This window comes from Phascolarctos cinereus, unplaced genomic scaffold, assembly GCF_003287225.1.
Source record: "Phascolarctos cinereus isolate Bilbo 61053 unplaced genomic scaffold, phaCin_HiC Scaffold_2;HRSCAF=192, whole genome shotgun sequence".
Classification (NCBI taxonomy): Eukaryota; Metazoa; Chordata; class Mammalia; order Diprotodontia; family Phascolarctidae; genus Phascolarctos; species Phascolarctos cinereus.
In genome coordinates this window covers 331798739-331826029 of record NW_027555625.1, presented here as the reverse complement: position 1 = coordinate 331826029, position 27291 = coordinate 331798739, and the positions used below count along the sequence as shown (strand labels likewise).

At 42.6% G+C, this 27291-nt stretch overlaps 1 protein-coding gene across 3 annotated transcripts in view; it reads left to right on the top strand.

The window, feature by feature from the left end:
- Positions 1-24778, top strand: part of ZNF346 (zinc finger protein 346) — a 43854-nt gene extending 19076 nt beyond the window's left edge. For 2 of the 3 annotated variants that reach the window (XM_020998787.2, XM_078150301.1), the window contains 3 exons: positions 287-511; positions 6888-6981; positions 8335-24778. In XM_020998787.2, coding sequence (XP_020854446.1) covers positions 287-511; positions 6888-6981; positions 8335-8440 — 425 coding nt within the window. In that variant the 3' untranslated portion in view covers positions 8441-24778. The remainder of the gene's footprint in view (positions 1-286; positions 512-6887; positions 6982-8334) is intronic. The other variant, XM_020998788.2, reaches the window with a different exon arrangement.
- Positions 24779-27291: the final 2513 nt, after the last annotated feature.

Genomic DNA, 27291 nt, shown 5'->3' with positions numbered 1-27291 from the left:
GTGTGAAATCAAAGATTTTTTTCAGAATATTAGACAGCCAAGCTCAGTTTATGTCTGACTTGTTAAATTCTAATTCAAAATGAGAGGTTTAATCATTATTACTTCCTATACCTTTGGCAGGTCCCATCAACTCTTTTCATTCTTTTGCTACAGCAAGAGGAAACACTCACTTTTTGCAGAGGCATTCCCAGATTAGTTGTTCCACAATTTCTTTTTGTCTAAGTTAATGTAAAACCTACTCACCCCTGAGACTTTTCATTGTCTTTCTTTGTGTTCTCGTGCATAGGTCCACCAAAAGTCCACACGGATGCTACAACCCCTGGTGCGAGTGAAGGCAGTGGTAACACATCTGATCCGGACAAATTTTGCAAGCTCTGCCATGCCACTTTCAACAATCCCTCCATGGCCAAGCAGCACTATGAGGGCAAGAAGCACAGAAAACAAGAAACCAAAGTCAAGCTGATGGCTCATTATGGCAAGAACAAAGATGCACCAGTTACAGTTTCAGAAGGTGAAGACATCTTATTTTGGGATCCAGGCCAGGCAAAGGGACAGTATTGTAGAACAATGGAAATATCATTTGATTTGTAGTCATAGGACTTGGATTTGAATTCCAGCTCTGTTACTCCTCCCTATGAGTTATTGGGCAAGTTACTTAACCTATTTTACCTTTGGTTTCCTTGACTGTAAAATGAGTACTCTTAGAACAATTGATTTCTAAGGTTCCTTCCAGCTCTAAATCCTAGGATCCTATCCTGATTTTTTCTGGGAGCCAGTTTGCTTTAAGAAGGATGTTGACAAGCTAGAGCATATTCAGGGGAGAATCCTGAAGCCCTGGAACTTAAAGGACCCTCAGAGAATGTTTGTCCCCCCCCATGCCTGACTAGAGAATCCCTTATATGATATCTTCAGCAAATGATGTTCAGAAGTTCCAAGGGTTATGCTTCTGTCTCAATAAATCATAGTGTTTGCTCTCCAAAGCCTAGCTAGAAGCCTGGAGGATCAGCTTTAGCTGACCACTTTAGCGTCCATACTCACCAACTCCACTTATCCCAAGATGATGTATGTACTTCTTCTCTGACTTCCTTACTCTGTTACTGTTCCTCCTCGGAACTTGCCTTGAGGGTGCCCAGATTCTAATGCTTCCCTAGGCAGGCTACTTAAACCACTCCATCCACCAGCTAAGTCACCTAGATGAAGGAACTGAACCTGTTAACAAGCTGCTTTTTCTGGCCTGCTGGTCATAGTTCAGGTTGGGGACAGAAAGATATTTATGTAGTAGAGGTGCTGAGAGTTGCCTCTTCTGACTTGGAACATTCTGTATCACAGTTCTTCTGTGGCCACCTGGAACATAACAGAGCCTGAACTTTTCAGAATCCGTGGTACAGAAGGTCAAGGAAGACCTCATACCAGGTGAATTGGATGAGATCTGGTAGTTACCTTATAAGCCTCACGTTTTTCTCATTGTTCTCCAGGTTGACCCAGTATTCCTCCCCACCTCTCTCAAAAGCAACCCTTCCTCCTAATTCTTCCCCAATACCTGGTTACTCACTGGTGATGAGACTATTTTAAGGACTTCTTCCATCTCCTTCCTTTGCTGTGGTCCTGAGGCAGTCATCTAGAGATTTCGGAAAGGGAGTGAAATACATCTAATACCATCCTTATTTGATCTGATCCCTTCATCTCCACCTTCCCCGCTAGTAGCAGTGAGAACCATAGGCAGACATTAGACTATTAAAGACTGTGTGTGTCTTCGTTTTCATTCTGCATGAGCACATTCCCACCTAGAAAGCCTTCTCTCCCCACCCTTCCCTTTCTTAGTGGAAAAGCAGTTGTTCTTAGACACATGGGAAACGTCAAATGATAGGATTTAGAGTTGGGAGAGAACAGTAAATTTTCATTTTAGAGAGAGAGGGAAAATGAGAGAGGAAAAAGAAGGCCAAGATTTGAATCTGGTTCCAGTGCTCTTTCCACTACACTGCTGCTGAGTGAGCTGATGCTAAAACAAGGTTTTATGCTCAAGTTCTAATCACAAAACAAGGGACCTTCCTGAGCAGCTGGTGGTGGGTCCAGGGAGGACCAGGTATTGGGGGCGGGGGGGGGGGTGGAGGAGGGGAATGACGTGAAACAGCTTTAGGCTTCATACTTTCTTTTTGGTCCTCTCACTGCAGGACCCATCTTCCTGAACACAGAATTGCTAGCATAAGCAAATCAGCTTTTTTTCCCCTTGGAATTACAAAGTTAACATTTTCACTTCCTTATTAATAAATTTTTATTTAATACAGCAGGCAAGTAGAAACTCGCAAACTATCCAAAAACAAAGTGTGCTCTCTGAGATCTGTTAAGTAAAACAGCCTCAGTGACTGTGGGTGACGGTGCACTTCAGCTCAGTTTGGTAGTACTATTTGTTGAAAAGAAAGCCGTAGCTGTACAACAAGGCAGCACCAATGTATTCCACTGTGTTTAACTTGAATTTTATTTCCATTGAATGTCACCTTCTTTTTTGTATAGTTGTAGTCACTATGTTTTTGAAACTTTTTTCTCTGTATATGTCTTTGCATATTTCTTAAAATTCTCGATATTTATTGTTCTTGATGGTACAGAGTATTCCATAACATTCATATGCTGTGATCTATTTGGCCATTCTGGATTTTCTGGCCACATATTTGTTTGTAACTTTTTGCCATTTACAGATAGTGATGCATGGAATTTTTATATAGATAGGTCTTTTCTTCCTGTCAGCAAACTTCTGCTAGGTTAACAGTATGAAAAATTTCCTGTCCTTTCTTAGACAGTTCCATATTGTTCTCCAAAAACAGTCAGACCAGTTCACAACTTCATCAGCAGTGAATTAGTTCACCTTTTTTCCAAAAGCCCCACCAACTTAGAATTTTTATTTTTCCATCTTTGTCAGTTTGGGTGTAAGATGATATTTCAGAGTTGTTTTACTTTGCTTTCCTATTGTTATTAGGGATTTCAAACATTTTTACCTATTGAGTTTGTTTCTTCTAACAAAAAATTGCTTGTTCATATCTTTTCGTTATTAGGGAATGGCTCTTGATCTTTTAGATTTGTGTCAGTTCCCTGTAGATTTTAGTTGGATGGCTTTTATTAAATCATAGGATTGAAGGCTTAGATCTGGAAGGGACCTTAAGGACCACTTAGTCCAGCACTAAGTTTTCAAATGAGAAGACTTGAGGCTGAGAAAGGTTAAGTCCCAAAGTCACACACATAGGATTTGAACTTGGCTTTTCTTACTCCAAATCCAGCACTTTGTCTACTGTAACCATGCCTCTCCACGTGTTTAATGCAAATATTTTTTCCAGTTTATATCTCTTCTTTTTGTTCTAGCTTTATTACTTTTATTTGTGCTTTTATTTTTATATGATAGAAATAATCTTATTTTTTCTTGTGTAATTTCTCCTATGTCATGGCTAGTTAATAATTTTTCCTTTTTCCACATTTGTGGAACATATAACCTTCCATTCTCTTCTGATTTGTTTATGGTATGACTTTATATTTAGATTACTTATTCATTTGGAATTTTTAATATATGCTATAGTATTTGTTAGATGCTTGTCTAAACCCATTTTTTTCTAAGCTGCTATCCAGTTTTGCCAGCAATTTTGGTTGAATAATGAACATACTTTCTCCAATCTTTTGTATTCTTATTTAATACCAGACCACTGAGCAGCCATCATCTTATAACTGGAAGAGAGCCTTTTTCCTAAAGGAGGCATGCCTGTTTTCAAAACTCCAGCAAATCTTCAGCTAACTCTTCAGGGTCCTAAAATCTTGCCTTGCGAAAAAAAGAAGGGCAAAATGTCCAGGAACCACCGGATAGATATTCCTCATAAGTCTGCTGGCCATTTTATTATATGTTTGTCTGCTCCCTGTAGATGCCAGCATTCTTCCAACTTGGCTTTTTATTTTTCTCAACTTGTGAGATCAAGGGTCTGTATCAAATAGCTTTCAAGACATCTTCAACAGTTTTCTTTGTCTTTCCTGCTAATATCATTCAAATTACTTTGTGTTTAGGTACTTAAATAGCTCTTTAATATCATTGGCATGAGTGTTACCTCCGACAGTGAAGATCTTAACTCATCTGTGTCTTCTCATCCTTTTAAAAACTTATTTCCATAGATCTCTATAAAATAATCTATCCAATATGTTGTAGGGCTTTCCTCTGGTTCTTTTAATATTGTTCAGTTACTACTTCAGGATCCATGTTGTCCATCTCTTATATTCCTCCCTTTTAGCACATGAATACCCACCTCCTTTTCCAGTCATGTGTGGTATCTTTTGCACCATTTCTCATGTGTAAGTCATTGTTGGTGACATAAGGCAGTCTCCTTTACTATGCTCTTTGGGTTACTCAAAGTTTAATTCTTTTAAGATCATTATATAAGTCTTCCACATAAATAATAGTAAGCAATACTATACATTTATATAGCACTCTTTAGTTTGCAAAGCCTTTTTAATGTATTTGATCCATATAGCAGGCCTGTGAGGGAGGCAGGGCAGGACCCATTTCAAAATAAGGAAACAGTATCTGAGAGAGGAAGGATGAGTTCAAGGCAATGAGTGCTAGAACCAAGACTTGAGCCTTGGTCTTATTTCTCCTAATTCACTATTCTTGATACTATAATGACACTGCCTTTCCCCTGAAGCTTGGTTACTTTGAGTAGCAGGTTCTCTGCTACTCTGGTTGTTGGCAGCTGGAGTTTGTGAATGAAGAGGAAGTGGGCTTCACAACTGCTGTTCACTCACAATAGTGCCACAGAGGATCCAGGAACTTTCCTTCCAGGTCCATCCTACCACTCCCTGGTCCCTGACCAGTCAATCTCCTATGGCCTCACCCCTTCCAAATAAGTAAAAATAGGGACTATTTGGATTTGGAATCTTCTGTCTTTAACATGCAGAATAGAATCACAGATGTAGGTCTAGATGGACCTTAAAGGCTGTCTAGTCCAATCCACTGAGACCTGGAGCAGTCTAAGCCGTAAGGTCACACACATAGTAAGTGAACCACGATTTGGAACCAGGGCTTTTTCCACTATAGCATGTTCATTACTTCATAGACTATCTAGATTTAATAGGAATTGAATCCCTAGGGGTAGCTAGGATTATATCTGTTTTAATGGTAATCAGACACATGGTTGGGAAGGTTGGGTGTCTTGTCCAAGGTCTCATAGGCCTGTGTTTGGTCTTTGGAGAGGCTTCTACTCTTCCACTGTATGTCTTGAAGGCTGGGCAGTCTGTATCAATAATGGCCTTGATGGCAGCATCATTTGCCAACTGCTTTTAGTGGGAGGGACCCTTGACAGAAGCTTGGCTGCCAAAGCACTGGATAGTCAAGTCTTCAGTAGACCAGATACAACACTTCTAAGTCTAGGCTCTCAAAGAAAACTGGCTTCTTCTTTTTTAATGTCTCATGCATCACGTACACAGCTAGGGTACAAAATAAAACTAACTTCTGTAGGGAGGGGTGAAATCTCCCATCCCATAATCTTCTGGAGATGCTGGTAGTCCCAAGTTATGCTGTTGATGATGCCTGATCCTTCTGGAAAATGCTGTGTCTGCACTGGCCTTGGACTAAGAGAATTTGGCATATGAGGGTAGCAATTTACCTCTTGGTAGATATATAGTGTACTTTGTCTCAAAGGAGGTATAAAACTTCACCAAAACTTTTTAGTGGAAGACATTAATTTTCTAGGTATCTAGACTTAAAATGGGATCTTATGATTCCTAATCCAATGTTCTTTCAATAAATGCCTTAAAAAAAGTACCTGCCACTGCCACATTACTCTTTGAGATGGCAGTGTTGTACAAAGCATTGTGAAATAATGAGGATGGGGTGCTGAACAATTCATAAAATCATGCAGTGTCTAAAGAGCCTTAGAACACAGGCTGTCAGTGTAGGAAGACACGTTACAACATGAAATGTAAGAACTTAAAAGAACCTTAATTAGAACAGACCTTAGAGTATAGAATAGTAGAGCCAGAAGAATCCTCTGCACATAGGACATGCAGTGTCAGAGCTAGAAAGAACTTTACAATGTAAAATGTTAGAGCTGGAAGGATCTTTTAGCTGTCATCTAATGCAACCCCCTCATTTAGCTGAGGCCAATAGAAGGAGCTAGTTTATGGTTATACTGTAAGTCATTGGCAAATCCTGGACCCCTTTGATCTCTGGCTTCTTGAGCCAGAGCTCTTTCTGTTATACCATGCCAAGAAAGACCACTCTAAATCTGGAGCCTGGCTATAAAGCAGCTTCTCTCCAAGCCCTAGGGAAGATAGACTGGGTTGTCAAAATAATCACCTTTTTAAAAAAAATTATCTTTGTTAATTACTATTATTCTAAGCCCAGGAAGAGTAGCACCTTTTAGAGATTAATTTGATTGAAGGGCTTCACCAGCTAGGACTCTTAGAATGGTACACTGTGAGAGCCTAAAGCTGACTCTTAAAGAAATTTTCCTTTGAGTAGAAAGAGACCTGGGTTTAAGTCCTGCTTGAGATCCTAAGTTGTGTAACATTAGTTAGATTACTTTAACTCTGATGCTTAGTTGCTCCATCTGTCAAATAGAGAGATTGGAATAAATGTTCTCTAAAGGCCTTAACACCCCTGATGTAAAACTGTCACGGTGTTAGTATCTGGCTTAGTCCTGTTGTCCTTATTCATTAGTCAGAGCTGAAGTGTTTGAGGATAAGAGTGAGATGGAAAGGAGGATTTAAAAATTAAAAAGAACCATGGGTATCATCTGTTGTGCTTATTGCTCAAAAATATTTAATGGGTTCTTACCCATTTATGAACTATCCTGCTCATTTCAGCCAAAGGCCCTAAGTGATGGAATCATAATGTGCTTTAACATTACTGTCTGTTTCAGCTGGATGGGGCTATCCCTGCAACACTTGCAAAATCATGCTGAATTCCATAGAGCAGTACCAGGCGCACATCAGTGGCTTCAAGCACAGGAATCAGTAAGTGAGCTTTGCTTTTCAATATGGGCATGAGTTGGTAGACTACTGGGAGGGGCCGTAGAATGGCATGTTCTACCAGTGCTCGGTTCCACTGTTTCTCCTAAACAGACATTTGGCTCATTCTTTCACGAACTGTGGCATAGAATTATGGCAGCATCTGGGAGCCCCCTGTGACAGTTTGGAAAGAATTCACCAAGGTGCCTCCCAAAGTGGGGAGGGGCACCATCCCATGTGGGTCAGCATCTTGGAGGAGAATTACTGAAGGATTTGCCCATAGCTGAAGACCATAAACACCTTGGAAAGAGCCCTGAATTTCAAGGATCCAGATTCAAATCCTGGTTCTGCTATTTATTACCTGTGTGATATTGTGCAAGTAATTTTTCAGAGTCCTCATTTCCTCATCTGCAAAATGAAAGGGTTGAGCTAGGTAATGTCTAAGGTCCCTTCCGTCTTTAAACCTATGATCTTAAGACCAGAAGGATGTTGGTTAATTGTACATAGAAGAAAAATGACTGTTCCTCTTTCACCAGAGAGTTTCCCAGATGTGATAATCCTGCTAGTCTTAACCACATATTGTAAGGCAGTGAGTGGCCTTGGTCCCTGTGGCCAGTCATCATTCAGTTCTTTTCTATTTTAAGACCCAGAAAGGGCTGACTGGCTGAGGGTGATCTCTGTGCCTTGATATTCTCCCTCAGTTCCTATAACTAGTCTGATATGCTGATCCTCAGAGTTACTTGCAAATTATTTAATTTTTTTCAATTAACAAAAAAATCTGTTTTCTCTCCTTCCCACCACCTCTCTGTCAGGAGGTAAACTTCTTCACGTTTGATGAACACATTTCATAGAGGATGCAGGTTTTCCTCCTTGATTTTGCTCACTTGATTTTTATATGTCCAGTTGGTTGCAGGGGTTAAGTTCTCCCAAGACAGCTTATTTGGTCTATGACATTCTGCTCAGTATTGTTAGCAATACCTCAAACATACTACCAGGTAACTTGCTAGTAATCAAACTTGTGAGCAGGATCATAGGATTGAGAACAGAAAAGATCCTTAAAGATCACTCAGTCCGACCTCTTATTTTGCAGATGGAGAAATTAAGGTCCGGAGAGGGGCCACACTAATAATAAGCAACAAAGCTAGAATTCGAACCCTAGCTTTGTGACCCAAAACTCCAGCATCTTTGCCACTACACCCCATAGTGTCCTGACCTGATCACATTCCAGGGAAATAACTCTGATACTAACCAATTTAGGGAGGCTGGGAGTCCAGGCTTTTTCAGAGATTCTGACACACCTGTCTACTTTCCCTTTCTTTTTCCTTCCTCTACTCCTCCCTCTCCCCACCTCCCCCACAGTACACCAGGAGCTGCGCCGATCCTAGGACGCTTTCCAAAGCAGCAGTATGTGCGAGAAGAAACAGTGTCCTCAGGAGACTACAGTTACTTTAGCCAAGACTCCTAGAGCCAGTGGCAATACTGTTCTCTTCAAGTTGGTGCCAGCCAAGAACAAGCAGCTAGTGCCAGCTGTCAGCGGTTCAGTTATCTGGTCAGAGACTGGCCTGTGCCTCCATCTTATAGTGAGTGCGCAGGACAAAAGCAGAAATGACTTAGTTTGGAAAGGATCTGATGTAGCAAGCTTTGCTCCATCTTGTGTGCTCCATTAGGAAGCTCCTTTGGCATAATCTGTTAATTGACATCTTGTTCTGTGTGTTTCTCAAACATACAGGTGGTGTCCCTCATTTATATGTCACTTCTTGCCACTCCTCTGCCTCTAAGCTATGTCCCTGCCCTCTACAAACAGTGCAGAACTCTTGGGTTTCAAGAACAGCACCTTGACTAATTTATCTTAGATCAGGAGTAATAACATAAGAGCTGGATGTTAGCAAAATTGTTATTCCCAACTCCCACTTGAACTTGGGTGTCTACGTATATCTTACTTGGTCTTCCCTGATGGGAAAACTAGCGTAGGATTTATTACCCTATATTTGGAGAGATAAGTCCTTGGGTTTTTCCTAGTACCCTAGACACCTACTAGAGAAACCGTGGAATATGAGTACCAAACCATGGTGGGGTAGAGAACAAAAAATTTGCTGTTCCTAAGACGACTTCTAGCACAGTATTGGCCAACTCTACTTATTTATCCCTCAAAAGAAAGGCACGATAGACCAAGTTATTTCCAGGTGTGCAGGAGGGTTCCTTTTTAAATCTACTTGATGTGTTGAAATGTTTTCTGACTTTTTGTTGGAAGCCTCATATCTACTTGTCATGATAATATCTGAAGGTCAGGTTACTCTGGGCATACTCAGTGGTCATGTTAGTATGGGCAGCACAAGGTTCTTTCCCCTCTCATTTGTTGCTGCTCTCTGTCACATGTCATCACTAGAAGGTTACTCTGAGGGTGCAAGTTACAGAAGGTCACTTGGTAGCAGCTCTGCTTGTCCACGGTCTGCTGCTTATCTGCTTTACAGACAGAGACCACATTAAAGTCAATATTCACCTGACCCTTCAGACTTTCTCCTTCCCTTGGTTCTGTAGTCACAGATGAAAATTCAGTGGCGATAAATGGAATCTGTGGAAAAGAATAGGAAAGGTTCTTTCCAGGAAGAGGCCCCTAGGCATTAGGAGGCTCTGACTAGTGTTATAGCTTTTCATCCACAGATCTTCCAGGCTAGAGAGGCTTTTAAATGATCAGAGAAGATGAAGGAGGGAGAGTAAAGAAGTTGGCCTAGACCATACCATGCAAAGCAGTAGGCAAAGGGGCCCTCTGGCCACCCTTCCCTCTCCAGAAACAGGGGGAATACTGAATCACAGAACCTGTGTCAGAAGGAGCCTTAGCCTGGTGCAACCCACGCTGAACAAAAGTCCGCTGTACGGTGTTCCTAACAAGCGGCCGGCCAGCCTCTGCTTGAAGATCTCTGAGGGAGGAGAGCCCGCTGCCACCTAGGGCAGCCCGTTCTACTTTTGGACAGTTCTGAGTGTGGGAAAATGTTTCTTCCATCAGGCTGAAATCGGCCTTGTTGCAGCTTCCATCCATTGCTCTTAGTTTTCTCCTGCCCCGCCCCCCAGCCTAGCAGCACTTCTTCCACATCACAGCCTTCATATATTGAAGACGGGCACTTTGTCCACCCAGGGCAGAAGCATACCCAGTTCCTTCACCTGGTTGTCGTATGACATCATCTTGAGGTCCCTCTGGTCTCCCTCTTCTGACTTCTCCAGTTTATCAATATCCTTCACAACTGTGACTCCTAGAACCAGTCAGTGTTCCAGGTATGATCTGACTATGGCAGATGAAAGCTAAACTTTCATTTCCCTAGTGTCCCAAACACTATGCCTCTCCGTGTAGCCTAAGATTGCTTTTTTAGCTATCTTATCACAGTGTTGACTCATATTGAGTTTAAAGTCCACTCAGACTGACAAAACTTTTTCAAATGAACTATCTAGCTGTACCTTCCCTATCTTGACTTTTTTCCCCCGAATTTGATTTTTTTTTAACCCAAGTGTAAGACTTTACATTTATCCCTGTAAAAATTCATCTTAATTGATCCCAGTGTTTTGAACTTGTGAGATCTTTTTGAATCTTGATTGTAATCCAATCTGTTAACTGTCCCTCTGAGTTTTGCTTTGTCTGCAAATTTGATAAACATGCCGTCTTTCACCTTTATCAAGTCATTGATAAAAATGTTGAACGGCATAAGGCCAATAACTTCTCTGGGACACTCTATTAAAGACCTCCTTCAAATAATGTCATAGAACATTAATGACCACTCTTTCAGTCCAGCCACTCATCCAATACCAAATTCCTTATCATCTAACTCTCCTTTTTCACAAGAATAGCATGAGAGGTTTGTTAAATGCTCTACTAAAATCTTGGTAAACTAAATCTGTAGTATTCCCCTGATATATCAATCTAGTAAGTCTGTCCAAAAAAAAAAAAGAAAGAAAAGAAGTTATCAGGCATGACCTGTTCTTCATGAAGTCATCCTGACTCTGTGATTACTGCTTCCTTTTCTGTACATTCCTTAACCACCTCTTCAAAATTATGTTCCAGAATTTTGACAGAAATTGAAGTTATACTTATTGGCCTACAGTTTGCCAACTCCATAATCTTCCCTGCCTTTTTCCAGTCCTGTTGCTTTTTTCCCGTTCATCTTGATCTTTTAGACCAGTTCTCTGGGATATGGTTTATCTGGGCCTGGTGACTTGAAGGACAGGTAGGTACTCTCTTACTCTTTCCCTGCTAATCTTGGATCTAAATATCCTGTTAGCCATTTTTGTTCAGTCCTTTCCAATCCAAAGATCAGTGTCCTTGGCAGACAAAGCAGAAACAAAATAAGAGTTGGGCAGCCTTTCTTTCTCTCCCTTGTCTTGTCAGTTATGATTGGCCCATCTGCTTTGAGCAGCAGTCCTATCTTGTCTATAATCATCCTTTTCCTCAATATAGCTTTTTAAAAATAATTTTAGGGAGTCATTTTTTAGGTTTTTCTACCAGTCTTAGCACATTCTGAGCTTAGACCTTCTTGACACTGTTCTTACAAGCCCACGCCTTACTTTGTATTCATCTTCCATTACCTGCCTTTGCTTTCATCTTCTATACACATCTTTTTTAAAAAGTTGCTCCAGTTCCATTTGCTTACACGTTTCTCTTTCTCCTCATTGAAATTATTTTTGTGTCTCTAGAATTTCATTCTTAAAAACTTACTTTTCCTCCTGGTATGATTTCTGTCAAATTTTGGTCCATAGGATCCTGCCTATCCTTTTTCTGAATCTTTTAAAATCTTTTCTCCAATAACCTTGCATGCATCTCAGACTGTACTCAGTTTTCCATTCCTTTTTCAAAATTTAAGATGAAGTGATCACTTTCCCCTTGATTCCCCTCATCTCTTCTTTAGGACTCAGTTTCTTTTTGGTAAAAGTCTGATCCAGAATAATAGTTTCTCATCTTCCTTTTATGGATGAAATTATCATTAGTGCAAGCTAAGAAATAATTAGCTGCTGCTCTGCTTTTCACAGAGCGTGGAACTCCTGCAGGAGTCCATATGATGACTACCATGTCTTCATTCCATAGCTCCAGACTTGTGGTCTGTTTGCAAAAGTTAGCTGTTTCCTCTCTCTGCCTGGGTGTTCTGTAGCATTTTCTGAATATTTGTTTCTTTTTCCTTTGACTCTTATAGTTTTTCTGACCTGACAGCCTCTATGGGTCTATATCACTGATTCCTTTGAGGACAAATAGCTGCTAGCTGCTTCCTCCTCAGAGACTCCCTCCTCTTCAAGAAGAGTATTGTATCTGCTGTTTAGCTCCAGGTACTCAGTGGCCCATCCCTTTCTCTTTTATCACCACCTTCCATCCTCCAGTTACAAGTCTTCTCTCTTAACAGATCCTTTTTCTTTGTACTTGAAAGCTCTTTCAGTTTTTAAAGGAAGACTGCATTCTTCCTGATAACAGGGATTGAAGAAATGTTCCTCTAGGCACTTTAATTTGTCTTCTAAAAAGGAGACCAGCTCACACTTTGTACATAGATAATTGTCCCTGGGCATTGGCAGAAAGACAAATGTCATGTATGTAGTCTGTGCAAATCACTACCAAATTTTCCACGTTCTTCAGACTTGCCCAGAAACATGAGTTTCTTGGGCCTTTTTCCTACTAGTTGTGGTCTGCTCCTCTGGAGAATTCCTGTGGTCTAGGGAAGTCTTGGAATCCAGAGTTTTCTTTCTCACTTGTGTTATACTATAGACACCCAATTTCCTTTCCTTTGTCTTCCTAACCTTCTCCTTGAGTCCCCTATTGTCTTCAGGTCTTCTTCCTTTCTTCCTTTGTCCTCAAGTCAACACTGCATAAGTGATTCTCCTGCCTAACCAAATCCACTAGTCCTGAAGACTACTTGTAGCAAGCAGCTGCCCCACACAAGGTGCAGACCCTGCAGTAGAGAAGGTGTTTCTTTTTATTCTGACATAGCAAGGGTTCGAGGATGTCCCACAGGAAGGTAGTTTGAAGAGAATAAGGTTCCCTTTTTTAATACTCTTAAGATTTCTCTCTCCCCATACCGGAAAACAGGAAGCCTGCTATATATTTACAAAGCCTTTCCTGCTTCCCTCTAAAACCCCAACATCCCTTTCTTTGTGAAGAAATGTCTTTTGTGTGTAGATGTGTCTACTCTGTGCCCCATGAGAGAGGCCACCCAATAAAGAATGACTCCTCTGACTGCCAGGGGTGTGTGTTCTGTGCTAGAGCTTCTACTGACTATCAGCAGTATGCCATTATGTCTATGGTTCCTGAGTCTAGGCAATTTGTCATTGGTACCCACCTTCCTCTCACAATAACATAATGCTTTGTAAGTTTTCATGACAGTAGTAACCTTGAAATAGGTGATGCAAGGTGATTTTATAGATGAGAAAACTGAGGTTCAGAGAGATTGATATACCCAAGATCACATAACTAGAAAGTGTCAGACTTGGGGGTTTGAACTAGTCTTCTGACTCCGAATCCAGGCGTTTGGGTACCCAAACCCCCATCCAGGAGTGCCGGAGGAGCAAAATTTTATTCTGATCTTTGAGAGGTCTTAAAGAGATAAACTATTCAGCTTCATTCAAACTAAGATGTGAATAGCTGATAGAGTTGGCCAATAGGGTGGAGGATAATTTGTGTTATAAAGCCAAAGTTTGCAAACCTAATGAATTTCTGGTTAGTGGTTGGACCTAGGATGTTCTTTGAACCAAATTTGGAATCTACCTCTATTATCTCTGATAAGCTTTTCCTCTCCCATAGGCCACAGTGGGGGATCCACAACCTGCCACTCCTTTCTACATTATTGTGACACTTCCTATTGCCTAGATTCTTAGCCTGGGTGGGCCATTAACATAGAACCTGGGAGCAAAAAGTATTGTTCTTTTTCTGGGATTTTTGCCCTCTGCCAACCCCGACCCTGTCAGAGAAAGGAAGGAGCCAGCCATGGTGGATCTTAGCCAGAGTTTACATGGCTTATTGGGTTCATAGATTTGTTGGCCCTTATCTTTATAATAGATTAAGATTAATGGCTCTCTCCGTTTTCTCTTTGATCTCTTTAAGGATGCTACCTGATCATCCTCCTCCCTCATCTGTGCCTCTAACTTTTTTAATGTGGATTCCAGAATCTCCCCTGTATGCCCTGCCTCTTTCTGGGCTGCTAGAGACATCTCCTGTAGTTGTTGGGCAGTGTTGTGGAGGGTCTCTATATCTGATGTGACCCCCTCCTCTGCTGCCATCTCTGCAACCTCCAACAGTGATTCTTTTGATTTCCTCTCCTTCTGACGTGCTTTCTGACTCATTGAGATATACTGAACTGACTCTTCAAGTCTGCGAGAGTCTTAAGTGCTCTGGAGAGAAAACGTCATGACACTGTGTCCACCTACAATTTTTAATTCCATGGAGACTAATATTCCATGTAGCACTACTGCAAGACCATTGAAAGATGGGCTTTTGTTTCAGGGAGAAGTTCAAGGTGATTAAAAGTACTGGTCTTTCAAATTGTCTGAAAGAGAGAGAACACATATATAGACAAGTGGTGCTAGGAAAAGGTGTTTTGATCCAAGAAGTCAGAGGGAATGTGAGTGGAGCCTTAGGGCAATCTGTTGACAGCTCTATAAATGTTAAGATGCTACAGAACTGTGGGTTATTGACATTATTATGTGGAGGAGCCTCCAACCAAGTTCTTCACTACCTACCTCATCATAGCATGGAGAGGATGCTGAGTTCAGGAAGGTAATGCCAGAATGCAGGCTGCTGAGGCTTTGACTACAGACCTGAGATTGGGCTGGGTGTTTGCACACCAGCCTGCACACCAACCTGGCTACATTCATAGAAGCTCATCACCAGGTTAGTTGCAAGGTGATGAATTGACCACAGTTTCCTTTTAATTGTGAAGGAGTTGTAATATCCTAGGTCAGTCAGGTCTCCTAGTGACCACCAGAGGGCACCAGTGGCCCAATAATCATAGAGAAATTTCCCCCCACTACCCCTAGGCAAAGCTGGAAAATCTTCAAGAAAGCATCTATTTGTACAAGCCTTTCATTTTTTAGATGAGAAACTGGGGCCCAGAGAAGGGAAGGGGATTTGCCCCAGGTCTCATAGTGAGTGGGAGAGCTAGTCTCCAGACTCCTGGTCTAATGCCACTTCTGGGAGTCCCTCCCTCCTTACCTTCCCAGCTCCCACCCCCATTCCTACCCCTTCCCTATTTCAAGCCTTACCGTGGAGGTCAGGAGAGTAAGGTGGTTCAGGTGTCTTACCAGTAACCTAAACCAAGATTCTCAAACTCTTTGGTTTTAGGACCCCTTTGCACTCTTAGAAATTATTGAGGACCCCAAAGAGTTTGTTTATGTGGGTTATGTGTATATTTACCATGTTAGAAATTAAAACTGATAATTTTTTTAAATACTTGTTAATGTATTGTGAAAAATAACTATTTTCCAAAGCAAAAAATATATTAGGAGAGTGGCATTATTTTACTTTTTTTTTGGCAAATCTGTTTAATGTCTGTTTTAATAGAAGATAGTTGGATTCTCATATCTCCTTCTGAATTCAGTCTGTTGCAGTGTGTTGTTTTGGTTGAAATATGTGAAGAAAATACAGCCTTACTTAGAAATGTAGTTGGAAAAAGGAGGAGTATTTTAATAGGCAAATAACATCTTAGCATTATTATGAAGATCGTTTAGACCTACCCGACCCCCTGAAAGTGACTCAGGACCCTCAAGAATTCCAGACCACACTTTGAGAACCACTGGCTTAAACCCAAGCCAGAGACAAAGTGGAGAGAGAAGAGGCCAAACCACTGAGATTGGGGCTGGGAGAGTAGAACACTGGGCTATTCTTTGCACACGTCCTGCCCCACTCAGCCAGGGCCCTGTGATCAGAAGTTTATAGAATTTAAAGTTGGAGGGAATAAGCAAACTGAGGTCCAAGTATAGTACTTGCCCAAAGTCAACACAGCTAATAAGAGACAGAATTGAAGTCTTCTGACTCCAAATCTAGTGTGCTTTCCACAACATTGGCCTGTGTAGGTACACACTGTTCAAGGGGGTTAGGGTAGATTCATAAGTCCCCTTCTGCTTCAGACAGACCAGGATTCCACACAGGAATCCTGAAGCCAAGCCGGAGTGAAGGCCCATCTCTCAGGGCTGCAATCAGCCACCAGCATCACCAGTAACAGGAGAGGTGAGAAACAGTATCTCAGCCCCACTTCCTAGTTCCAGGCCTTCTCTTCCTCCAGGATTAGCTTCAGCCAACTACCCCTTTCCTCCCTTTCACTCTTTCCTGGCTGGGTCTGGGGCAGAAAATTATCAGGGTAACTTCAGCTGGAGACATCAGATTCAAGCTCAGGAGGAAGAAGCAGCAGGTCCAGGATTCAGCTATTGAAGGAGCCAAAATCTTCCCAGCTCCCACCCCTAAAGTTCCTATACCCTTCCACCACCACTCCCACCCCCCCCCACAAAGCAACGATTGTCTAAGGCTGTTCTCCAGACTTTCTCATGTCACAGAATTATAGATTTGGAAGCAGAAGAAACCTTAGAGATCACCTAGTGTACCCGCTTTAATGACAACCATTTCTAGATTCCAGGAGGTGGCATGGTATAATGGAAAGAGTCAGAATCACAAGGTCTGAATACCCTCTCTGACCCCTTATTATCTGTGCTATGTGACAGGTCATTTTATTGATCTAGCCTCCAGTTTATTCATTTGGAAAACTGAAAGGGGGTACCTTTGCATCTTTAAAATTGTCAGAATCACCTCAATCACCAATTGACTAGTGGTTTCTAGCTACAAAAAGGATATGTTCCATATGCCAAGATGTTTTCTGTGTCCTAGGGATCCTTCCAACTGAATCTCTAAGCATGGGTTTTTTCTCCTCCCAAGAGCCTTCAGGTAGAGTGACTATTCTTCAAACCAAAAATCAGGACCCACAGTCTGACAAAGAACTCCCTCCTATAGGAGTCTTGTTCACTATACATAAGTACCTAAAATTATCAATTTAGAGCAGAGAGAGATGGGACCTTATAAGTCACCTAGCCCAGCTCCCTCATTGTTAAGGAAACTGAAGCTCAGAAGGATGACTTGCCCAAGATCACACAGGTAATGAGTGTTAGAGTGAACCTATATCCTCTGACTCGGAATCCATTCTTTTCCACTGTACAATGCTGAGCATCTTTACATAAGAGTGTGTGACTTTAGGATCTATTTTGAGAGACATCTGCACCCCCTGGAAGTTCCTGGTCCCCTCCCTTCCTTGGGAGGGCCTTGGACTGCCCCTCCAAGAACTTGGCCAGGTCCTACCTTGTCTCCACACTAGCTTTGGTGGTTTGAGGAGAAATGGCTTCCACCGTCCTTCCCGTCCTTTGTGGCTTTACCATCTCCATTTTAGAAATTGGGTGCAGATGTCCCAGAGGAGGAAGAGGAGAGTCTTTGGAGACAGAGGGTATAAATGGAGAGACCTAGCTCTGGTATCCAGTGTTGGAGTAGGCGTAGCCTTGCAGGGACTCCCTTTTTTTTTTTTTTTAAGGTTCCAAGGAGGCAGAGAGCTCAGAGATTCTCTCCAAACCTACCCCACCCTTGCCCCACCCCCACCCCCAGTAGCAAAGAGGAAAGAGAAGTGGTGGGGTGACTGTGTTTGGGGATCTCCAGATGACTCCCCCAGGGGCTGACTAGAAGGGAGGTAGGGCCTGGTGCCATGCTGTGATCCACTAAAGGCAGAAGCTTGTCAAGCCGGGCAGGAAACTGGCATCCCTGGCCCAGGCCTCAAAGCTCACCAGGGCTTGGCCCAAGTCTCAGGGCCTGCTCTGGAATAACAAAGTCAGTAGTGTTCCCCAGGCCGGTCATCGAAGCCAGCTGCCATCCAAAGCAATATTGTTGGCATCAAGGCCAGACCTACACGCTGATTCCGCTCTGAACTTCTCCTTGTAGAGAACCCCTCACCCACAATCAAGGGCAAGGAAGGACTTCCTGATCAGTACCTGATTCCTTCCTCTCTTAGGGGGATAAAGATAAGAATTCCTGTCCACAAAGGGAGAAACTGAGATAAAACTCTTCTGGTGACTTTTCTAAGGACCATTAGTTATAAGGCCAAGGCTAGAACCCAGACTTTCCTCCCCCCAAGATACCTCCATTCACGTGAGAGCCTCTTCTGTCCCTGTCAGAAGGGAAAAAGAAGAGAACGAAGAACCTCAGGGGAGAAGGGACAGGGCTCCAGGCTCTGGAAGAGCTGTAAAGTGCCCCTCTTACAGTGTTGGGGCCCTGCTGCCAAAGGGAGGAGTGGGATGGAGTCCTGGGGAGAGGGAGGAAGGGAATACCAAAGGAGCGGAGGACCCAAGGGGAGGGGAACCCTGGTGGGCGCCTGCTAACCTGGGGGAACCTTCTGCTATTGAGGAGACAGGGAGGCGGCAGCGGCTGCAGTGGGAGCCAGACATATGAAGGGGTTTTTGTTTGACTCTGGCTCTGGTTATAAATCTGGGGAAAGACTCCAACCTGCCCAGCTTTCCCCTCCCTTCTCCTCCTTCTCTACCACCGTCCCTCCCTGGGTTCCAGGGAAGGCCTCAGCCTGTGGCACTTGGGAGAGGGTCGGGCTAGGGGACTAAGGCTACCCTAGAGTCCAAACTGGAGGTGTCTCAGGCCACTGTCCAAGGCCAGAGGAGGCTCTGAGTCCTTCAGCAGCCCAGCTTGCTCCAAAAGCAAGGCTTGGAATGGAAGAAGGGGTGAAGACTCACTCAGCCAATGAGAAACTCCTAGGAAGGACAAGACTAAGGTCATTTTCATGAAACTCCTTTCTGGAAGCAAGGGGGAACTCTTGCCCCTGGGAAACCAGAGCCCCAGCTCCCTCAGCTGCTCCCTCAGCTACCCCCTCCCCATGACTCATAGACCTTCCCTCAGTGTCCACCCCTTCCCCCTCTAGGCCTCCTTTGATTTCAACAAACATTTAACTGCACATTTATTCTGAATGTGACCATATAGTAGTCAGTGAAAATGCATACTTACATCCATACAGATACATACAAATGTGTGTTTATTTTTATATTTAACACAAACTTTGCTCTCAAGGAGCCTACAATCTAATGGGAGGGAAAGAGTAACGCAGGGAAGGAACCAGGGAGGAGAATTACACAAATAATTTATACAAGATGAAAAGTAGACAAGGACAAAGGGGGCATCCAGGCAAAGAAGGTTAGGTTCTAAGAGAACCATGGGGAGGGATAGATCACTTTCACTGAAGAAGAGATCTAAGAAGGCTTCCTGGAAAAGGTGGCATCTGAATTTGGCCTTAAATGAAGTAAGAGACTTCAACAGATGGAAATGCTTAGGGAGAGTTTATCGTAGGCACAGAGGATAGCCCCAGCAAGGGCAGGGTGACTAGCTCAGAAACTAGTTTGTCTAGAACACAGCATAGGATCTCTGAGCTGGCCAGGACCTCAGAGGCCACCCATTCTGATCCAAATCTGAATGGCCAAAACGTCATCCTCCAACTTTTGATTGAAGAGCTTTAATGAGCGGGAACAGACTGCCTCCCAAAGCAGCTTAATACATTTTTGATGAGAGAGGAGGTTATGCAGCTTAGTGGAGCTGCCAGCTGAGTCAGAAAGACCTGGGTTCAAATCCCGATGGAGATATGTGCTGCTTGAGCAAGTGGTTAACCACTCAGTGCTCTACAAAACCTGAGTCACAGAAAAGGTTCCGATACGCATTGACAGAGGAAGTTTCCTCCCCCAGTCCAGTCACAGGGTTCCAATCCCTATTCTAATTCAGCTGTCAAGGAAGGAATGAAATGGGCATTTATCAAGCACCTGCTGTGTGCCAGGCACTCTGCTGAGTGCTTTACAAATATGTCATCTGATCTTTACAGCAACCCTGGGAAGTAGGTGTTATTATCCTCATTTTACAGATGAGGAAACTGAGGCAGACATAGGTTAAATGACTTGCCCGGGGTTAAGGCTGTTAAGGCTAATAAGTGTCCCGAGGCTGGATTTGAACTCAGGTCTTCCTGACTCCAGCGTCCAGTGCTCCAGCCATGACTTCACCCAGCTAGTTCTTCGTTGTAGCTAATTAAAACCTATATCTGAAACCGCCATATGCTGCCCCTGGCTGTACCCTCTGTGGCCAAGCAGAGTAAGTCTAACAGCTATCACGTCCTTCCTTCTTAAGTCTGCTCTTCTCCAGGGCACTCCAGAACTCCTCTGGAAACACTCAAGTGTATCAGTGGCTAACTCAAAACCAAACACAAAGCTCCCAATGTGATCTAAGCAGGGCAAAGTCCAACTGAATTATCTCATACCCTCCTGTTATTCTGACATTATGCCTGCATCATTCCTGCCTAACTGCAGCATAGGATAGTATCCGTCATTTTGGCTGCCAAGTCAGCTCATTCAGCTTGCAGTCCACTAAAGCCTACGGGGTTTTTTTTTCTTTTTTTAAATAATCTTTTGATTTTACATTGACTAAATTTTCTCCTTTATCCTCCTCCTTTCCCCCCTCCCACTGAGCCATCTCATACACAAAGAATTTGTAAAAGAAAAGGAAGAAAAGGATTAGCATAACAGATCCATGGATTGAAAAAATCTGAAAGCCCGTGGTAGGGAGGGAGGAGGGGGTTAGGTTTAGGGTTAGGGAGGAATGGGGAAAGGTGGCTTCGCCTATCTCTTCTTTGACTCTATGCTTGTTCTTAATAATTTTGCAACATTCATTTTCGATTGTTTTGTGGTCCTAGTTCTTTCCACTTACATTGTTGTAGTCATTGTATATGTTTTTTTGGCTCCACTTACTTTACTCTGCATCAATTTATTTAGATCTTTCCCTGCTTCATCATATTGGTCATTTCTTACAGCACAGTCATATTCCATTAAATTCATGTACCAAAATTTGTTTAGCCACTCCCTAATTGATGGGCTTCTACTTCTTTTTTTAAATTTCTTTACTACCACAAAAAATGCTACTATAAATATTTTGGTATATATGAGACTTTCTTTTTATCAATGACTTCCTTGGGGTATAAGCTCAATGCTGGGACAAAGGGTATAGACATTTTAGTCACTTTATTTGCATAATTCCAAATTTCCAAAACGACCATGCCAATTCACATCTCCACTAACAAGCTTCAGATCTTTTTCAGGCAAATTGTTGTAGACATCTCCCATCTTATACTTAGAAAGTTTATTTTTTAAACCCAAGCATAGCACTTTACACTTACTTCATTAAATTTCATCTTATTAAAGTAGGTTCATTCCTTTTCTAACCTTTGAAGATCTTTTGGAATCCTGATTTTTGTCATCCAGTGTATATTGGCTGTCCCTCCTAGCTTTTGTCATCCTCAGATTTGATAAGCATACTTATTCTCTGTGCCTTTCTCCAAACCATTGATGAAAATGTTGAGCAGAACAGGTCCAAGGACAGATCCTTGGGGCACACCACTAGAGACTTTCCTCCAAGCTGATGTCAATTGATTTATAAATAATCTTTGGGTCCAGTCATTCCACCAGTTCTATATCTAACTGTATCATCATTTAAGCCACCTCCATATCGGCAGCTAGGTGGTGCAGTGGAGAATGCTAGGCTGGAGTCAGGAAGCTACTGTCTTTCAGTCCTTTCAGTTCTGTCCCATTCTTCATGACCCTCAGATCAGGAAGACCTGAGTTCGAATCCGACCTCAGACACTTATGAGCTCTGTGACCCTGGTCAAGTCGCTTAACTTCTGTTTGTCTCTTTCTTCATCTGTAAAGTGAAGCTAATAATAATGCCTGCTCCCCAGAGTTATTGTGAGGATCAAATGTGATAACATTTATAAAAGCACTTTAACACAGTGCTTGGCACATAGTAGCCATTATGTAAATGCTGGCTAGCTATCATCATTATTGACGTTATTGTCCACAACAATATCATCAACCAATCAGCAAGCGTTTCATTAAGCACCCTACTATGTGACAGGTACTTATCCATATGTGTTGTCTGCCCTGTTAGAATGGGAGCTCCTTGAAGAGAAAAGGATTGTTTGAATGTATTCATTTTTATCCCCAGCACTTAGCATAGTGCTTTGCACATAGAAAGTACTTATTAATGCTTCATTCATTCCTTCACTGTGTTAGGTACTATAGGTGTTACTGAATTACAGACTGGCTGACTGACTGGGGCTACAAATACAAAAAATGAAGTAACTCTCAGGAACTTACATGTCTTTCTAACCAAGAGAGATTGTATTAAAAGTTCTGTTGAAATCTAGGTAAACCCTGTCTCTAGCATTCTCTTGATTTGTCATTCTAGTAATCCTGTCAAAGAGAAAATAAAGTCCTCTGGCATAAGTTGTCCTTGATAAAGCCTTATTGGCTTTCAGCCATCACTACCTCTCTTTCTAAATGCTAATCACCTTTGAAGGGGAGCCCATACCTTAAGATAAGGCCTAGCAGAATTAAATTTTAGAAGAGGTCTGCCATGATCAGAGGAGTAATATTAACAAGATTGCTTGTGCAATTAAGAGGCTATTAGGAAAGTCTGGGAAGAGAAAACATAAAGTAAAAAAGTGATTTTTTTAAAAAGAGGTGATGGGGGCAGCTAGGTGGCGCAGTGAATGGAGAACCTGAGTTCAAATCCAGCCTCAGACCAAACACTTGACATTTACTAGCTGTGTGACCCTGGGCAAGTCACTTAACCCCAATTGCCTAAGGGAAAAAAAAGTTGATAGTAAGTGGTGATAGCATGAGTGAAGAAAAGGGGGTGGACGAAGCTTGGCCCTTCTTTGTAGAAGTGGAGGAGCAGAGAGGGAGAGAAGGGTGTCTGTGAGTATGGAACATTGCACATTCTCAAATTCCCATTATGAATTAGTTTTATTAAACCACTTGTTTTTCTCCTTCATACTTTGTTATAAGGGATGACTTATTGAGTAAGTGAAAGGGAAAGGAGATATGTGAAAATAAATGTGATGTAGAAACAAAATATATCAATAATTGGTAGGACTCCTGGCAGTTGGAGTGTGAGGGAGAGGAAGGAGTCAAAGATGACCGACTCCAAGGATTTGAATAGTGAATGAGAGGATGGGATGCTATAAACAGACATGGAGTTTGAGAGGAGAAGCTGGGTTGGGGAGAAAGGGTGACCACAGTCTTGGGCATGAGTTTTAAGTGCCAGATGAACATGTAGATGAAGCTAGATGTATTGCAGGGGATCAGTGATGGGTGACTCAACTAAAGAGAGATTTGGGCTAAAGATGTGGATTTGGGAGATGTCAGCATGGAGGAGATCATTGAAATCCTGGAAATAGATAAGATTGCCAAGAGACAATATAAGCAGTGAGAGGACATAGGAGAGAATGTTGGGATAACCACCATTAAGGAGAAGGGGGAAGATGAGTAGGCAAAAAAGGAGCTATAGAAGAAGTGGCCAAAGAGATAGGCACCACAGGAAGCAACAGTATAAAAGAGGATATCAAAGGAGTAGTTAACAATGGCACATGCTGCCAAGGATTCAAGAAGGAAGGGGGCAGAAGGTAAAGCCATTGGACTTGGTGATTAAGTCACTGGAGAGAACAGCTGCAATAGAGAATAGATTATAGGGTTTTGAAGAATGAGTGAAAAGGTAAGGAAGTGGAAGCAGTGAGAGTAAACTCATTTTAGAATTTTAGTGGTCAGGGCAGAAGTGCTATAAGTCAATTGCTTGAAGTAGCAGCGGAATGAAAAGAAATTTTTTGTTGCTTTTGTTTGGTTTTGTTTTGCTTTGTTTTGTTTTAGGATGGAAGAGACCTGAGCAATTCTGTGGATAGCAGGGAAGGAGTGAGTCAAAGACTGAAGATACTTGAGATGGACAGGATGCCTGATGGAGTAAGGTCATAGAGGATGGAAAGGAGTGGGATCAAGAGCATAAATACGCAGGTTAATTCCTCGGCAAGGAGAAGGGGCCACTTCTTCCTCTGAAAATTTAAGGAAGGAGGAAGAAGTTGTCAAAGACATAGGAGATTATAAATTGTGGAGGAAGGAAATTCACATCTCGTGGCCTCAATTTTCTCAGTAAAGCGTGGGATAAGGTCACTCACTAAGGAGGAAATATGATGTTGGGGGGCTTGGAGAGAGAGTGTGTAATAGCCATTGTGTGTCGTGTAATGAGGAGTCAGTGAATTATGAATAAAAAGCATGACTATGCCAGTGAGGGCCCAGTTGAGGTTAGCTAGTATAAATCTTTGTAACTGACCCCAGTCAGCATCTTTTGGAGATTTTCTCCAGCATACATGAGCAGTTTGGAAGTAGGAAAGGAGGCAGCATGTGGTAGGAGTTACTCATGGTTGGGGTTAGCCAGGCAAGAATGGTAGAAGGTCAGTGGCAAAGGAGTCAAGGGTAGAAGAGAGGGCATTATTGAAATGGCTCATCCTAGAGTCAAGACTAAGCAGAGAAAGAACAGTGGACAGAACAGAGTTTATAGATTAGGAGAATAGGAAAGACCTGAGGGATAGAAAGTTAGGATTAGGGCAAAGAAAAGGATGGGCGGATAATTGGAAGGAAGTGAGGGTGAGCAGTGGGGGGAAGGATAAGAGATTGTGGTCAAAGGGGAATTTTAGAGTTCAGGATCACGGAGGTGTAACCATTTCACAGGATGGTGAGGATGTGACTACACTGGGAGACCACTGGGACATAGGTTTAGAGCTGGAAAGAACCTTGGAGGTTATCCAATCCAACTCTGACTCATTTTAAACATGAGAAGCCTGAGGTCAGGAGAGGGGAAAAGATGGAAGTGATCTACCCAAGGTCATATAGCTAATAACAAATGAATAAATATTTGTTAATAAATAATAAACTTGAGACAAACTGAGGATCTCTGACTCCAAATCTATTGCCTTTACATTTTACACGCCTGAAAGAGAATCAAGGTGGGGGTCCTACAAGTGAATTTAAGGAAGCATGAAGACGTTGTTGGAAAGGTCATCAACATAGACATTAAAGTCTCTGAGGATAATGACAGGGAAAAAGGAAGACTGACTCAATTCATGAAGAAACCTAGGAGGTCAATACAAAATAGCAAAGATGATTGGGGAACATACTTGGATGGCATAAACTCCAAAGAAGAGTTTGTTGAATGATGGTGGCAGCGCAGGGATCTGGAAGTGGCATTGGGGAGCCAGGGGAACATTACCTCTACCTCCGGGGCTGGGGAGGTGGACAGAAGAAAAGAATCCACAGTAGAGAAGGCAGCTAGGCAGCTAGAGATATGGACTCTTCAGGAGAAAGCCTGGTTTCAGTTCATATGAAGGGACCGAATGAGTGGAGAAGAAAGTCCAGGATGAAGTGTAATTTGTTCAGGACAAAATGGATTTCCAAAGGGTCTACTGGAAGTGGGGAGAATGAGGACTGAGTGAGAGTAGAGCTGGGATGAACAGGGACGAAGTTACTGGTAGAGGCAGCATTCAGGGTAGTGGGCCTGGATGAATTGGATTAACAGAATAGCATAGCAGGAGATGAACTGGAAGTACCTGTTAGCCATAAGGGAACTTGAGAAGAAATACCAATTGGATTATTACAATTATAGGAGGAGCTGATAGAGCCCCTGTACAGGCCCCACAAATCTTCCAAAGGTCCTCACCTACCAGCCCCATATTCTTCTTAGGTCCTCCCCGCTGGTCCTGACCTCCCCTAAGATTCCCCAAATGCTCCATTGCTTTTTCAGAGTCCCTCTCTTCTGTACTCTCTTTCCCCCTCCCCCACCACTGGGCCCCTAATAGCACCCCAGGGGCCTAAACAGTGATACCCAGGGTCTGGTTAGAATTGGAATGAGGCAAGGGGATGGGACAGAAACAGGCTGTGCTGACTCCTCAGCATCTTAACCTCCTGCCCATGTGGAGACCTGAACAACAGCTGCCTGGCCTTTGACCTGCGGTCAGAGTGCAGGAGAAAGGATCAAGAGACAGAGTGGGGTCTCAGGACAGCTGTCTTCAGAGCCAGAGCCTGAGCCATCTGCCCACTTTCCCTGCTCGAGGACAGAGGCTAGAGATAATAATAGCTAGCATTTATATAGCATTTTATGGTTTGCAAAACAGCTTACAAATATTTTATATTCACAACATCTCTGGGAGGTAGATGCTGTTGCTATCCTCATTTTTACAGATGAGGAAACTGAGGCAGGCAGCAGTTCAGCCCAGGGAAGAGTCCAGGAGGTCAGACCCTTTGTTCCACATTCAGAATAGTAGCTTCTGCAAAGGAGCAGGTAGGAAAGAGAGAGGGAAGGCATGGAGAAGTGAATGGGGGAGCATGATGCAGTTGAAATAGCAATGATCTTGCAATCAGGAAAAACCTGGCTTTAAACCTATCTGCAACACTTCCTAGCTATGTGAACCCAGCAAGTTTCTCCTTCCTTATCTCTGCCTCATGGCTTCTTCCAGGTTTCGGCTCCCACCTCCTACAGGAAGCCTTTTTGGATCCCCCGTAATGCTGGCACTTTCCCTCTGTTAATTTTCTCCTATTTATCTTGTCCATATCTTGTTTGAACATAGTTGTGCAAACTATGTATGCATGGAACAGCTAGTTGGCCCACTATATAGAGCTCCAGGCCTGGAGTCAGGAAGACCTAAGTTCAAATGTGGCCTCAGATACTAGCTGTGTGACCCTGGGCAAATCACTTAACCCTCTTGGCCTCGGTGTCCTTGTATGTGGAATGAGCTGGAGAAGGAAAGGGCAAACCACTCCAGTATCTTTGCCAAGAAAAGCCTAAATGGGGTCACGAAGAGTCAGACACAACTGACCAACAAATATGTATGTGATGTCTTCCTTTTCAGACTGTGAGTTCCTTGAGAGCTGAGGCTATCTTTTGCCTTTCTTTGTATTCCCAGGGCTTAGCACAGTGCCTAGTACATAGCAGTTTCTTAATAAATGTTCGCTGTTGACTAAGTCACCTACCTCACTGAACCCATTTCCTCATCTGTAGTGATAACTATAGATTACCTCACAAACTTCTTTCAAGAAACAAATGAGATAAGGTACGTAGATGAAAGTACTACAATTCTCCCATATGGTTATTGTAATGAGGAAAACTCATGGAGCAAACCGTGGGGCTTCCCATCAATACAGACTTAGTGATCCCCAAAGCATAACCATATACTAGTGGTTATCAAAGGGTGGTGCTGAGACCCTTTCAGAGGATCCACAAGGTGAAATGTATTTTCATAATAATACTAAAACATCTTAATTCCTAACGTGGTAAATATTGATACAGATAACCCACATAAACAAAAGCTCTTTGAAGGATCCTTAGTAATTTTTTGGGGGGTGAGGCGATTAGGGTTAAGTGATTTGCCCAGAGTCACACAGCTAGTGTTAGGTGTCTGAGGAGGAACT